The 17,198-nt window shown below is 38.2% G+C and overlaps 1 protein-coding gene across 4 annotated transcripts in view; it reads right to left on the bottom strand.

Annotated features, from left to right (window-relative positions):
- The window catches only part of ULK4 (unc-51 like kinase 4), a 513,120-nt gene that overhangs the window by 442,273 nt on the left and 53,649 nt on the right, over nucleotides 1-17,198 (bottom strand). For all 4 annotated transcript variants that reach the window (XM_001917025.6, XM_023620688.2, XM_070237944.1 and 1 more), the window contains exon 17: nucleotides 7,512-7,590. In XM_001917025.6, the coding sequence (XP_001917060.4) occupies nucleotides 7,512-7,590 (79 nt within the window). The remainder of the gene's footprint in view (nucleotides 1-7,511; nucleotides 7,591-17,198) is intronic.

Below are 17,198 nucleotides of genomic sequence, written 5' to 3'. Positions count from 1 at the left end.
CAGGACTAGTTCTTAATAATTATTACACATAAGAACCACAATGATTACAGGGTGGTAAATATGTTACCTAGGAGGAAAAGCTTAAGAAGCTGGCTATATTTTTCTGTAGAAAAGATGAAGAATTCAATAGATGCTTCTAAATACATACAAGAGACCATGACCAGCTCTTTTCTGTAGCCACTAAAGATAGAATAAGATGAAAGAGACAAATTATATCATAAGGACAATATAATAGAGTTTTCTCCATCTCTTCTGTCTTACACTGTCATACTTTCCTACCATTCTTTTAATCATTTTTTAAATCCTTCCATGTTGACTGACTGCCTGAAATACACGTTACTTTGCTGGCTAGGCACTGGTGGAAAAAAAGACAAATAATAAAATGAGGTCCTATGCCTTTAAAACACCTATAGGATCTTCAACCCTAATTTTCATTGTCCACTGGTGGTAAACCTACTGAAGAAATCAGGACTCATCTCACACTTGAAATTTTATTAATGACTTACTGAAAAACTACCTACGAACACCCAGTTGTGAGTTTTACAGAAAACTTGTCTCGCGTTTTGAACCTCAGGTTCGCCAATGGGCTTTACAGGGTTCCCAAATCCCTTGAAATGACTGCATTTTCCTGGGGAAGGTGTCCTGGCTTTCATTAGCCTTAAATGGTAATAATCACCAATGGAATGGAACCACATTTCATTCAGCAGAAGTTCCAACAAACAAGGAAAAAGATTAAACACAGTACCATATACCTGCTAAGCCGGATTCTTCCTGAACTTAAAAGATAAATTCTTAAACTTGTAAAAACTTTGTTTCCAGTGTTTGAGTGACCTCTTGTGGCTGCTTGAATTGTTACAGCCAATCGCTCACAGCAGGAATTAATAAAGAACTAAAAAGTGGTGTAGGAAATAACAGAATAAAAGGCGGCATCACAAAGGAGCACCTGGCACAGTTTCATGTTATTCTGTAAACTCCTCTTTACCCAAAATAACTTAATTCACAGTACAGTGTGCTTAATTCAAAAGTTTCCCAGATAGCTAAATATACACTATTTTTTTTGAAATTTTTTATTTTTAATTGCAGTAAGATTGGATCATAACAATATATAGCTTTCAGATATACATCGTAATATATTTTGAATTCTGTGTAGATTACATCATGTCCACCATTCAAAAACTAATTATAGTCCATCCCCTCACATGTGAGCCTAATCACCCCTTTTGCCCCCCACCTCCACTCCTTCCCCTATGGTAACCACCAATCCAATCTCCATTGCTAAGTGTTTGTTTTTCGTTGTTTTTATCTTCTACTTATGAGTGAGTTCATACGGTATTTGACTTTCTCCCTCTGACTTATTTCACTCAGCATAATACTCTCAAGGTCCATCCATGTTGTCACAAATGGCCAGATTTCATCATTTCTTATGGCTGAGTAGTATTCCATTGTGTATATATACCACATCTTCTTTATCCATTCGTCCCTTCATGGGCACCTAGGTTGCTTCCAAGTCTTAGCTATTGTGTATAATGCTGCAATGAACATTGCGGTGCCTGTATCTTTATGCCTTTGTGTTTTCAAGTTCTTTGGATAAATACCCAGCAGTGGGATAGCTGGATCATATGGTAGATCTATCCTTAATTTTCTGAGGATACTCCATACTGCTTTCCATAGTGGCTGCACCAGTTTGCACTCCCACCAGCAGTGAACAAGGGTTCCCTTCTCTCCACATCCTCTCCAACACTTGTTGTTTCCTGTCTTGTTAATTATAGCCGTTCTGACCGGAGTGAGGTGACACCTCATTGTAGTTTTGATTTGCATTTCCCTGATAGCTAATGATGTTGAGCATCTTTTCATATGCCTGTTGCCCATCTGTATATCTTCTTTGGAGAAATCTCTGTTCAGATCTTTTGCCCATTTTTTAATTGGGTTGTTGGTTTTTTTGTTGTTGAGCTGTATGAGTTCTTTGTATAGTTTGGATATTAACCCCTTATTTGATATATGGTTTGCAAATATCTTCTCCCAATTGTTAGGTTGTCTTTTCGTTTTGTTGATGGTTTCCTTTGCTGTGCAGAAAGTTTTTCTACTACCTTTTTTTAATGAAATAAGCATGATTTTTCCCGTTTCATTTCATATTAATAAAACATCGGCAAACACCCAGAAAGGGAACAGCGCAGGAATGAAGGACACAAGAATCTCAGGAATTAACACACACATCTCCCCCCTCAATAGAGGCAGCATCAAGAATGCAATGTTTAACAAGGGGCGACAACAGATGCTGGGGAAATACTTTGAGAACACAAGGTACCCAGTCTCTGAAGAGAGGTAAGCACTGGTCAAAGAACTCAACCTGAGTGAGCACAGAGACAAGAACTGCCAGCCAAATGCTCTCGGGGACAGTAGCAGCAGCAACAGCAACTGCCGGGGGGACCAGGCCACAGGCATGGAGCTGGAGTGAGCTGAGCACATCACCCAAGGTGACTGACAGGTCCCAGTTACTGCAGATGCCTTCTGCCCAGATTTGAGGGAATTCCTACAGCAGCAGAACATACTGTCTCCAGTCAACAGCCACAGGAAGTCCCAAACACAAGGACCCCATAGCGGGTTGTGGGCAGCCTCAGCTCCAGCCTTGACCTCTGACCTGTCTTCCCCAGACACTATGCCACAAGGCACCCCTCCTCTCCAGACCTTCCATGACTTCTTACATAAACCTCTCCCTGATGATGTCTTACGATACCCAGGGGGAGCTGACCCTCTATACATGCATCATACAGCCCCAGGACATTTCTGAATATATAGGTCAGTCTTTCTCAGGAAATGTCCTACTAACATCTCAGACAGCTACCTATGATGAGATTCATTCAGGCTTGTTGCCCAACGCTCATTATTCACAATGCTATTTAATATTCCATTATATGAAGGTGACACACTTTGTCCATTCTACTGTTGACAGACACATGGATTATTTCAAATTTAGGGTTGTTACAAATAATGCTGGTAATATATACTCTTGTCACGTCATTTGGTACATTGGGTTACAGGGTAGTGGACGCTGCGTTACAGGGTAGAGACGTGCCCAGCTTTCAGAGATCTCGCCAAGCAGTTTCCCAGAGTGACTGCCCACTTACATCCCCCTCACCAGCATATGAGCATTCCTTCTGCTCAGTACTTTCACCAACATTTAGGACTGTGAGGCTTTTTAATATTTGCCAATTTGGTAACTGTCTTGATATTTCATGTTCGTTTTGATGTGCATTTTTGTGCTGTCTCAGCACTTTTAATATTAAATATAAGAATTTATATTGGCCAGACTTGGTTATTACTAAAGTCTGCCTTCAAATATCAGAGCAATCAGCAAATCTGTCAACACTCTTCAAATCTATCCAGGGAGCCGACCCAGTGGCCGCAGCAGTTAAGTTCGCATGTTTTGCTTCGGCAACCCAGGGTTTGCCGGTTCAGATCCCGGGTGCGGACATGGCACTGCTTATTAAGCCATGCTGTGGTAGGCATCCCACATATAAAGTAGAGGAAGATGGGGACAGATGTTAGCTCAGAGCCAATCTACCTCAGCAAAGAGAGGAGGATTGGCAGCAGGTGTTAGCTCAGGGCTAACCTTCCTTAAAAAAAAAAAAGAAAACTATCCAGAAAAAAAGTATGCATCCAGAATAAAATCATTTTTTACTATATCCACCACTACAAACTTGGTCCAAGTCACCATCACCCCTCATCTGACTACGACAGCCTCCTAAACTGGTCCCCCTGAATCTACCTTGCCCCTATTCTTGTAACTCAAACAGAAGCTGCACCAAGGCACTCCTTTGCTCAAAATCCTCCAATGGCTTCCCAACTCATTCAGTATAAAATCCCAAACTCTGACCACGGCCTACAACAAGGTTCTGCATAACCTGGCCCCTGGCTACATCACTACCCTCATCTCCCACCACTCTCCCTCTTACTCAGGTCCAGTTACACACACCTCCTTGTCCCTCAAAGCAAGCCAACCACTTTTCTATCTCCAGTCTTTTGCAACCACTGTTCATCCTGTCTGGAAGACTCTTCCTCCAACTGAAGGAATCGTTGCCTCAATTCTTTCAGGTCTCTGCTTGGATGTCCCTATCAAAGGCTTTCTCTGACCAACCTATCTAAAATAGTGCCACCGCCACTCATCATTCCCAAACCCCACTATCCGACTTTAACTTTTTCACTGCATTTATCATCACCTAACATTTTATATATTTATTTATTATCTCTCTCCTCACACTAGAGCACAAGATCCATCAGAACAGGGAATTTTATCTGTCTTGTTCAACATCGGACCCCCAGTATCTACACAGTACCTTGTATATACACAGGTTGACAAATATTTGTTAAATAAAGAATGAAAGATAACAATGCCAAGAATAAAATAGATTATCAACGTCAAGAATAAAACAGTATCTATGAACTTCTTCTAGAACCAGATAAGAACCTGCTTGGAATGATGGTCCTACTGCATGTAACAGTGCTATGCCCATAATGGTCAACAAATGTTCAATTAGTAAAAGAACAAGGGAAAAATTGCCTTTTGTTGTCCTATTCCCTTCTCTCCTGCCCTTTTAGATCTTCTAAAATAATACAGAATTTACTTCCACACTATTATTAATTTTTTAACGGTACGCATATTCGTTTTCAAGAATCTATTCTTTCCAGATTATGCTTTAAAACATTAACAGCTATAATCTGGACTTAAATTATCATGGATTCATTGTTTATACTTGTTTCTTTCTACAGTGCCTTAAAATTTGTTTTCTTAGGTAGACACTCAAGTCGCTTACTCAAGTAAATTTTTTTAGAAATGTTGGTGAAATTCAGACTGAATCCCTGAATTTCTGAAAATATCTTTCTCTTGTCCTCACAAGCAAGCAACATGGTGGCTGTATAGGGAAATTTAAGGTCACATGATCCCTTAAATATTGTTTCATTTCCACTGTTTTCTGTATCTTCTAGCCTTTAGTGTTACAAATAAATTAAATGCAAATCTAACTTCACTTTTGTTTATAATCTGGTTTTTTGTTTTCTTTTTCTCTTTGAAGGTAAATATTTCACCAGGATAGGTCTAAATGTGCATTTTTTTTTCCAATGTTTTGCCTGACTTTGGTGAGACTTTCATCTAAAGACTTGAGTGTTTCTTCAGCTCAGGGTGAAATTTTCTTCTATTAGTTCTTTTTTTTTTTTTAAAGTTTGGCACCTGAGCTAACATCTGTTGCCAATCATCTTTTTTTTCCTTCTTCTTCTTCTCCCCAAAGCCCCCTAGTACATAGTTGTATATTCTGATTATAGGTCCTTCTGGTTGTGCTACATGGGACACCACCTCAGCATAGCCTGACGAGCAGTGCCATGTCTGCACCCAGGATCCAAACCAGTGAAAGCCTGGGCCGCCAAAGCAGAGTACAAGAACTTAACCACTCAGCCACGGGGCTAGCCCATGTTATTTCTTTAATGATTGTTTCACTTCTGTTTGCTTTGATTGCTCCCTCTGGAAACTCTAGTATGTTTATCTTACACAAGTGCTGCCCAACACAAACACAATTCAAGCCACATAGGTAATTTAAACTTTTCTAGTAGTAACATTAAAAAATAAGAAGAAACATGTGAAACTAATTTTAATAATATTTTATTTATCCAGACAGATCTAAAATATTATAATTTGAAAATGTAGTCTATAAAAAAAAATTACAGGTGAGATACTTTACCCTATTTTTTCTTTCATTTGAGTCTTCAAAACCTGGTGTGTATTCTCCACTTGCAGCTCATCTCAGTTCAGACTAGCTGCTTTTCAAGGACTCAGTAGCCACTTTTGGCTGGTGGCTACTATACTGGACAGCATAACAGATCTTCTGGAACTGTCTTCAATACCTTCTTAGTTCTGAATTTTTATCCTTTCTCTTTTTGTTCTGAATCCTAAGAGAATTCATCCAACTAATCTTCAAATTCACCACCTCAGCTTCCTAAGATACCCATCCTGCTTGTTACTGCAGCAACTGAACATTTAAGTCAATAGTCATCTTTTATATCTTCAGAGGCTCTCTCTTCATGGCACCTTGCTCCTGAGCAATCACTGCCTGTTCTGATTATCCAGGAATGTCCTCTGAAATCTGAGGACTTTGTCTTAGAATTTTCATCAAGTTCTCTCTCATCTCCTGCAGTCACTCTGTTTCATTGAAGGCCTTTTGCTCTGCGTTATCCTAAGACTGGATGACTCCACTTTGGAGCTCCTAGGCCTTTTCCTCTGCCTAACAATACTGCCCTATCTGCTTGGTCTTTTATGTGAAAATCTAGTTTATACATCTCTGAGAGCCAAGTTGAGCACCATAAGTGATCACACAGATCACAATTCATTTTTCTTGGTCCCAGAAAGAAGAAAAGTTTAGACTTAAGTGACATTTTCTTTGGTAGCTCAAAGATCTAAGAGTTTGCAGGGAGTAGGGATGGAATTATAGCAGAGGAAATGCAGTAAGCTTAAATTAATCTCCCATTCATGTCCACTCAGACAGCCCAGCAACTGGCTACCATACTGTATAGCACAAATATACAACAATTCCATCACTGCAGAAAGTTCTGTTGGACAGTAACTTGGCTAAACAATTCCTCTTAAAGCCCCAAATACCACACCACCAGGTGCTGGCTCTACAAAATCCCCTCTTCTTACCACTTTCTCCTTCCTTCATGAGTTCTTGCCCTTTCCCTAAAAGCCTTGGCTCTTTTCACCTATTTTGACTTGACACTCTCCTAGTGCAAGGAGAACAAAACCTATTACTAATTAAGTGTAACAGATATTTAACAAGATAGATAGTAGTTTTAGTATTCAAGGACACTCAAAAAGGCAGGCCCATGGTAGCGTTCATGGGACTTGAATCACTAGTTAACTGAGAAAGGTTTCCCAGTATCAGTATTTGAAAGAAATAACTGATATTTGAAGATACCTTTAGTGCATGCATGGCCATTAAATATTGGGATATTGTCAGAAATAACTGACAAATGGTAAGAATGAAAACACTAAATTCAAGATGAAAAGCCAAAAAAATTTTAATTTAAATTATGAGCTGTGTTTCAACTAGAAAATACATTAGTTATAATAAAACACTGAGTAGACTACAAAAAAACTAGTGAAACAAGCCTTTTCCAAAAATTATTGCAATACTGATGACTAGAACCCACAAGCCTTGTAATGCCACCGTACTACCTTTAATAAGAAAGTACGTTATAAATGAGCAGCTGTGTTTAAGCTTAAAGGTCTACTGAGGTTTTTTATAACAACTGCCACAATTCCACAAGGGAAACTTCAGTGAAGGTCGATGAAAGCTGCATGTTCTAAATCACAAAGCCAAGAACAATCATTTCTGTTACTTACAACATTTCAGTAATAAAGCAAATTACCTCAATATGTGGAAAATGCAGAATTTATCTGGATAGACTTTGAATTTGTGCAATAATAAAAGTCCTTTATAACTTCTAAAAAAAGAAAAAGAAATTACCTCAATAACAGGTGTATTTTCCTGGAGTTCAGTTGTGTGCGAGGCCAGTAAACCAATCACCCGAGCAATCTTGGCCCTTCTGTAAACGGAGAGAAAACAGGCTCTGAAGACGAGTTAGGGACCAAGGAAACAAACCCGTGGGTTACACTGCACAATTACAAGCATTAACATGAGATAAAAATGGAATATGTTGGAGGAGTACATGCTCACCATATGTGGCCCAGAGAAACGCTCCTTTGTGGACATGGGGAGACATGAAGAGCAATGCCCTCTGCAGTACCATTAGTAATAGTAACAAAAATTGAACAAGTTGTACTTTAATAGTAAAATGGAAAGTAAAATTTTAAAAGGCCCTCACCATAGAAGGTCCTCACCATAGAGAAGGAAATAGAACTTAACCCTTTTTTGTCTGAGTACAGTGGTATTTGGTTAAAGGTTTCTTTTCTACTTATTAGTAGACCAATGATTTCATACATAAGTAGTAAATAATTAATATCAGAGAACAGTTAAACATATGTATATATTCACTTTAATAGAAATTTTTACAATCGTAAGTCTTATAAAGATTGTTCTAAAAATACCAGTTTTAGTGACATGTTTCTGTTTCATTATCCAGCAGAAAAAGAAGTTGATAAATTACTAAATATCACTTCAGGTGATTTGGAAAAGTTTATTTCACTTAGAAAATTAGTTTTGATAAGATTTCTTTAATTGGGGGAAAAAAAGTTGAACATGTGAGTTGATGAGAACCACCCTCCTATTTAGTGATGCATGTTCTCTGGGCTCATCATTGTGTACATCAGCCAGAGAGCCTCTACTTTTCAGATTCTTAAACTCTGCAGGACCCATGGAGGGAAACCAATCAGACTCAGAGAAGTATCACAGGGAAGTGCTCGTGTTGTCAGAACTCTAACAGGCAGAAATAATTCTCACGGATTCAACACTTTTTGAATTAGACCTTCAAATCTCTTCTCATATACAGATTAAGACGTCCTAGGCATTTGTATGATTAGCATCCTGACTTTGAATAAAAAGATTATACTTTAAAGGTGATCATTTTGAGAAAGATGAACAAACACATGGACAAAGAGAACTATTTAGTGGTTACCAGGAGGAAGAGGTGTGGGGGTGGGCACAAAGGGTGAAGGGGTACACCTATATGGTGACTGACAAATAATAATGCAAAACTGAAATTTCACAATGTTGTAAACTATCATAACCTCTATAAAAAATATAAAAGTTAAAAAAAAACACAAGGAAAAAGTGATCATTTGGAAAAGGATTTGGTAGGACATTGCACCAAAAGTTACAAGAAAAAGCTTCCAGTCACAGCTCTGCCACTCACCAGTTTTGTGACCACAGTCAAGCCAATTATACTTTAATTTCCACATGTGTGCAATTTAAAGAGACAGACGGATTATCCTCTATGTTGTTTCACAACGGTAAAACAAATGCTGATTATTAAAAACTCACTAATGAATTAGAGGATGCAGGGCAAACTTATTTATCTTGGTTCAAAGACAAGCCCACAAAACTTATGAAACACTGAATCAATTTTTCAATCTACAAAATTAAATAATGGTTACCAGATTTATTCAACTTAAAGAAAAATGTATTAACATGCTAATTAAATATTTTCCCAAACCTCACCAGAAACAATTCCTATCAGAACAAGAGAAAACATACTACCTTAAAACTCTTATAGTTTTAAATTATAACCTATTTAAAGTAATAATAACACTATTTCTCAGTTTACATGAAATATTTACATACAACTATATCCTATACACAATGCCCTCACAAAACCAGCTCTTTCTCATAATTCAGGTTTCTTCTTAAATGGCACCACTTCAGGTGCCCCCAATGACCCATCACAGTGTACCTCAGAACTGTCCCCATGTCCACAACAGCATCTAAAATTGCACTGGCCAATAAACCTTCACGCAATGACAGAAATGTTCCATATCTGCATTGTTCTGTATCCACCAGATACATGTGACTATCAAGCACTTAAAATATGGCTGGTGCAAGTGAAGAACCACACAAATTAATTAATTATAATATTTGAAATTAGTTTTAAATTTAAATAACCACACGTGGCTAGTGGCTACCATATTAGACAGAGCAGATCTAAAATGTTGTAGCTACTCCATGTGTTTACTTTATTATCTGTCTCCCCCACCAGCCCACAAGGTCCCTGAAGGCAGGGATCTGTCTTGCTCCCCACTGCAAGCACCAAGACGGTACCAGGCATAAAGCAGGCCCTCAATAGATGTTTGTTGAATGAATATGCCAATATAAAAAGCAAAGTGACTAAACACATTAGTAGGAAAGGAGCAGGTAAAAATATGATTACACAAGGTAAACAAAAGTGGAGCAGGATTTCCAAAGTAAACCTCAAAGTAGAATTTAAGGCTAAAATCATTAAATGAGAAAAAGATTCCTGTAAACTAAAAAAAAAAATGACATGACCTACAAACGATATAAGCTGTTCATCATTACACACCATACAACAAAGAATGAAAAGGGAACCTGATAGGAGTGGGCAACTTCAGTCTACTTCTCTCCCAAGCATAGCAAGAAGACCACAAGGAACACATACATAAAAGCATCCCAATAAAAAGTCAAAGTAACAGGCGTATAGATCAAACTCTACCATCTACAAACAGTGACCACCCTTACTCAATGGGAAGCTGTATAGGGTGCGTTTACGACTCTGGAATGAATGCCCTGGGCTCAGTCTTGTGGGGAAGGCAGTACTCATCCTTCATGTGTCTGGTTACCTCATATGTTAAGCAGGACTAACAACAATACGCACCTCATCAAGTTGTTCAAAGAATCAAAGGCACTAACCCATGTGAAGAAATTACTATAGTGTCCAACATTTAATATCTGCTGAATGGGTTAGCTAATATTATCACATTATTTATTACATTCATGACATATTTTTTTAAACTATTTTATATTAGATCACAAAGATAAATTCATGGAATTCCCAAAGGCATAAATTATATAGGAGACATTACGATATGATAAAAGTGAAGTAAAAATATAAACCAAAAAAGCCTAAGCGCCTGTAAACTTAGAAGCACTTCTGTATACCTTATTCATCAAATGAAAAATGAAAGTCTGCATCAATCACAATCACGTAAGCAACACAAGTCAAAACTCCAGAGATTTTTTCCTGCTTTACAATAGCTGACTGGACCCTGACACCCACCTTTCTGCTCCCTCAAGAGTCTGCTAAAAGAAAACACTGTTCATAATTAAATCATAATTAGAAACAGAACAAAGGGCTGAAAGCAGATCAGAATGTTTGAGGAAATTCCAGATGATATACATAGATGGAATTATATTGACAGAGAACAAATAGAAGAAATTCCTGTCTAAGAACCACAGATAAATATATATCTTCCCAAGGAAGCCCCAGAGACTTGAAATAAACTAACACAGAAGCAAGGATGAGCCACAGGACAGTCATCAGATTAGAGAACTGCACAATGAACTGGTGAGCCAATGCGGTCCTGCCTCCTTCCCATCTCCCTCCTTGATAGAGAAAAGCCAGCAGTCCTGCCCTCCAGAATAAAAACAGAAAATTATTCCTACACTGAACAATCTCCCCTGGGGTGGGATACAGGTGTGGATGTGGGGAGCAGAGACTGTGGCCCTCCACACCAGCTACTAGAGCAGGGAAGGAGTTAATGCAGAGAAGCCAGCCCCTCCCCAAAGAAAACCCGTCCTGGCAATTGAGGAGGCCTCCAGGCTGCCCACCTGCTCCTCAGCCAGCTAGACTCCCAACATACAAGTCAACCACTCAACAAGCATCACCCACTCACACGCCAGCCCTTTCCTTTAAAAATGAGGTTGTTGGAAAAACAGAGAAGTACAGAAGAAATTTGTATTGTCAACTTCTATACTGATCAATTTAACCATTTATTCATAATATAAACTAAGTACCAAAGATCACCAAGCATTTGAGGAACCAAGAGCATTAAAGGACCATGATGAGAAAGAAGTGACCCATGCGTTAGAGATAAGAATAGAATTTTCATAATCTTAATGTTTAACCATAATATTAGTCATAACATTTAATCCTAAATTCTGTTCCAACACAGTTTTTTGTTGGTTTTTTTTTTTTTTTGATGAGGAAGATTGTCCCTGAGCTAACATCTGTGCCAATCTTCCTCTATTCTTGTACATGGGATGCCAACACAGCATGGCTTGACGAGCAGTGTATAGATCCGCACCCAGAATACGAACCTGCAAACTCCAAGCACTGAAGCAGAGTGTGTGAACTTAACCATTATGCCACGGAGCCAGCCCCCAAAACAGAATTTCTATAATCCTCTAATTTATCCTCAAATTCAAAAGTACATTATAGACCAAATACATGCAGCTAGGAAAAAGGACCAACTAGAAAAAAAGAAAATGCACAAAAATTGTAAAATACAATTGTTGAAATAAAATAGAGATTCTTAATAACAAAATGAGCAAGGATAAATATCACGCTTGAAAGCTCAAAGATAAAATTAGAGAAGAGCAGTAAGAGACAGAGTTTGGCAGTTCTTCAAAAGGTTGAACACAGAATTAACATATGACCCAACAATTCCACTGCGAGGTACATACTCAAGAGAAATGAAAACATATGTTCACATAAAACTTCATATACAAATGTTCATGGCAGCATTATTCATAATAGCCAAATGTCAAAACCACCGAGTGTCTATCAAGAATGGATAAGCAAAATGTGGTATATACACACAATAGAATATTATACAGCCATAAAAAGAATGAAGTACTGATGCATGCTACAACATGAATGAACCTTGAAAACATTATGGTAAGTGAAAGAAGCCAGTCACAAAAGATCACATTTTGTATATTTCATTTATATGAAATATTCAGAATAGGCAAATCTATAGACAGAAAGTAGACTGGTGGTTTCCAGGGACTAGGGGGATGAGGCAATGAATACAGGGTTTCATCAGGTGATGGAAATGTTCTGGAATTAGATGGTAGTGATTGTCACACAACTTTGTGAATATACTGAAAAGCACTGAATTGTACAGTTTTAAAAAGTGAATTTCCATCAAATCAACAGACTAAAAAAGAAAAATCACATGATCATATCAATAGATACAGAAAAAGCATCTGACAAAATCCAACACACATTCATGATAAAAATTCTCAGTAAACTAGGAATAGAGGGAAACTTCTCCAACTTGATAAAGACTATCTACAAAAATCCTACAGCTAACATCACACTTAATGGTGAGAAACTCAAAAATTCCCCACTAAGATCAAGTACAAGGCAAGAACACGGACTCTCACTACCACTCCTTTTCAAAATCATACTGAAAGCTATAGCGAATGCAATAAGACAAGAAAAGGAAATAAAAGGTATACAGATTGGGAAGGAAGAAATAAAACTGTCTTTGCTTGCAGATGACATGACTGCCTATGTAGAAAATCCTGAAGAACTGAAGGGGAAAAAAAAACTCCTCGACCTAGTAAGTGACTATAGCAAGGTGCTGGATACAAGGCTAACATTAAAAGTCAACTGCTTTCCTATACACCAGCAATGAACAAGTGGAATCTGAAATTAACAACACAATACCACTTACATTAGCGACCAAAAAAAGGAAATAGTTAGGAATAAATCTAACAAAATACATACGAACTCTTTATGAGGAAAACTACAAAACTCTGATGAACAAAATCAAAGAACTAAAGAAATGGAGAGTATTCCATATTCATGGATATGAAGACTCAATATTGTCCAGAAGTCAGTTCTTCCCAACTTGATCCATAGATTCGATGCAATTCCAAACAAAATCTCAGCAAGTTATTTTGCAGATAACTGACAAACTGATTCTAAGGTTTATATGGAGAGGCAAAAGATCCCAAAACAGCCAACAAAATATTGAATGAGAAGAACAAAGTTGGAGGACTGATGTTACCTGACTTCAAGACTTACTATAAAGCTACAGTAATCAAGACAGAGGCATTGGCAAAGAATAGACAAATAGATCAATGGACAAAATGGAAAACCCAGAAACAGACTCACATAAATATAATCAAACGATCTTCGACAAGGGAACAAAGGCAGTAAAATGGAACAAAGATAGTGTTTTCAACAAATGGTACAGGAATAACTGGACATTACACGCAAAAAAATTAATCTAGACACAGCTCCTACACTTTTCACAAAAGTTAACTCAACACAGACCATGGATCTAAGCGTAAAATAAAAAAATTCTAAAACTCTTAGAAGATAACATAGGAGAAGACCTAGATGACCATGGATGTGGCAGTGACTTTTTACATGCAACAGCAAAGGTGTGATCCATAAAATAAACAACTGATAGGCTAGACTTCATTAAAATTAAGAACTTCCGTTCTGCAAAAGACAACATCAAAAGAATGAGAAGATCTGCCACAGACTGGAAGAAAATATTTGCAAAAGACATGTGATAAGAGTGTTTTCCAAAATATACAAAGACCTCTTAAAACTCAACAATAAGAAAACAAACAACCTGATGAAAAGTTGGGCCAAAGACATTAACAGACGCTTCACCAAAGAAGATATTACAGATGGCAAATAAGCATGTGAGAAAATGTCCCACATCATATGTCATCAGGGAAATGCAAATTAAAACAACAATAAGATACCACTACACACCTAGAAGAATAGCCAAAACCAAAAACACTGACAACACCAAATGCTGGCATGGTTATAGAATAACAGGAACTCTCATTCACTGTTGGTGGGAATACAAAATGGTACAGCTACTTTGGAAGACAAGTTTAGTGACTTTTTACAAAACTAAACATACTCTTACCACACAATCCAGCAATCATGCTCCTTGGTACTTACCCAAAGCAGTTGAAAATATTTTCTCACATGGATGTTAACAGCAGCTTTATTCATAATTGCCAAAACTTGGAAGCAACCAAGATGTCCTTCAGTACATTAATGGATAAATAAACTGTGATACATGCAGACAATGGAATATTTGGTACTAAAAAGAAATGAGCTATTAAGCCATGAAAAGACATGGAGGAACCTTAAATGCACATTACTAAGTGAAAGAAACCAATCTGAGAAGGCTATATACTGTACGATTCCAACAACATGACATTCTGGAAAAGGTGAAACTATGAAAACAGTAAAAAGTTCAGTTTTTGTCAGAAGGATGAACAGGCAGAGCACAGATTTTTAGGGCAGTGAAAATACTCTCTCTGATACCATAATGATGGATGCATGTCATTATACATCTGTCCAAACCCACTGAAAGAGTGAACTGTAATGTAAACTATGGACTTTGCATGATTATGATGTGTCCAGTTAGATTCATCAGCTGTAACAAACGTACTGCTCTGGTGGAGGATATTGATAATGGGAGGAGGCCACACATGTGTGGGGGAAGGAAGTACATGAGAAATCACTATACCTTCCCCTCAATTTTGCTGTGAACCTAAAACTGCTCTAAAAAAATTAATTAAAAAAAGTGAATTTTATGATATGTGAATTATATCTCAATAAAAGATAGTGAGAAAGCAAAAGAAAATGAACAGTCAAGAGATATGAAATCCTACACCCATCCTATAGGAGTTTCAGGAGTAGAAAACAGATGAAACAGTGATGAAGAAATCATAAAAAAATAGGAAAGCTAAAGAAAGGCTGAAGCATCTATTAGACCAACTGCCAAAGCAAATTAATAAAAAGAGATAACTGGACACATTCTAGTAAAACTTTGAGGGCCTAGCCTCTGCACAGCACCAGTAGAAGGCACCCAGCCGCCAGCCACAAGGCTGGAAGACCCCAGGGCAAAAGCAGCATAGCTAGGTGTACTAACCACAGACTGTAGAAGATGCCAATAGCTCTCCTGCGACCCATAGAGGACAAGTGAGATTTGGTGGGTGCCGACAGCAACAGAGCGACAAATATAAGTGATCCCACCCCTGGCCGCTGGAAAAGCCCATAACACCGTTGCAGACCCCAAGGAGAGAGCGCATCTAGGTGGGCAACAACAGTAGGCCCCTGCAGCCTGAAGCCCCCCGTGATGGCCCCCACGGCAGAGGAGGGAATCCAAAGGGCCACTGTGGCTACGAAGAGGGGCCCAGGCCCAGTTAGCAACTACGGACAGGGTTCCTGGTTGGTGAAGTATAAACAGCTGCTCCCCCCACCGCAGCAGCTGAAACAAGTGAAAGGAGCAACTAAATTCTATCTCCATGCGGAGGCACAAATCAACATCATCAAGCAATATGAAAAAATACATTAAATCTCCAGAACAGAAAGAAAGTAACAAATACACAGAAAACAATCCCAAAGAAAATGAGATATATAACCTAAATGATGATGACTTCAAAACAGCCATCATTAAAATACTCACTGAGTTAAGAGAGAATTCTGACCGACAACTCAACGAGTTCAGGAGCTATGTCACAAAAGAGTTTGATACGATAAAGAAGAACCAAACAGAAATATTGGAAATGAAGAACACAATAGAGGAGATTAAGAAAAATCTAGATGCTCTGAACAGTAGGGCCGATAATATGGAGGAAAGAATTAGCAATTTGGAAGATGGCAATATAGAATTGTTGCAGGCAGAGGAGGAGAGAGAAGCAAGACTTAAAAGAAATGAAGAAACTCTCCGAGAATTATCAGACACAATTAGGAGATGCAACGTAAGGATTATAGGTATACCAGAGGGAGAAGAGAAGGAGAAAGGGGCAGAAAACCTATTCAAAGAAATAATGGCTGAGAACTTCCCAAATCTGGTGAGGGAGATGGATCTTCAGGTGACAGAAGCCAATAGATCTCCAAACTTTATCAATGCAAGAAGACCAACTCCACGGCATATAGTAGTGAAGCTAGCAAAAGTCAACGACAAGGAGAAAATATTAAGGACAGCCAGGCAAAAGAAACTAACCTACAAAGGAACCCCCATCAGGCTATCAGCAGATTTCTCAGCAGAAACTTTACAGGCTAGAAGAGAGTGGAATGATATATTCAAAAATCTGAAGGACAAAAACCTACAGCCGAGAATTCTCTACCCAGCGAAAATATCCTTCAAATACGATGGAGAAATAAAAACTTTCCCAGATAAACAAAAATTAAGGGAGTTCATTGCCACAAAACCTCCTCTTCAGGAAATCCTCAGGAAAACCCTCATTCCTGAAAAATCCAAAAAAGGAAAGGGGCTACAAAACCAAGAGCAGAGGAGATAAGTAGAAGGACAACAACAGAGAGTAGCAGCTCTACATCAGAACAGATTAAACCATGGGACGAGAAACAAAGGAAACTGAAGAAAACCGGAAAACAAGACACAAAATGGTAGTGGTAGGTCCCCACGTCTCAATAATCACTCTAAATGTAAATGGATTGAACTCCCCAATCAAAAGACACAGAGTGGCAGGATGGATCAAAGAACAAGATCCAACAATATGCTGCCTCCAGGAAACACACCTCAGCCCCAAAGACAAACACAGACTCAGAGTGAAGGGATGGAGAACAATACTCCAAGCTAATAATGAACAAAAGAAAGCAGGTGTCGCTATACTAATATCAGACAAGGTAGATTTCAAAGCAAAACAGATAAAGAAAGACAAAGAGGGACAGTATATAATGATAAAAGGGACTCTCCACCAAGAAGACATAACACTTATAAATATATACGCACC

The sequence above is a fragment of the Equus caballus genome, chromosome 16 (assembly GCF_041296265.1).
Source record: "Equus caballus isolate H_3958 breed thoroughbred chromosome 16, TB-T2T, whole genome shotgun sequence".
In the NCBI taxonomy this organism is placed as follows: Eukaryota; Metazoa; Chordata; class Mammalia; order Perissodactyla; family Equidae; genus Equus; species Equus caballus.
Note: the sequence above shows the minus strand (reverse complement) of the source record. Positions and strands in the feature narration are given on the sequence as shown.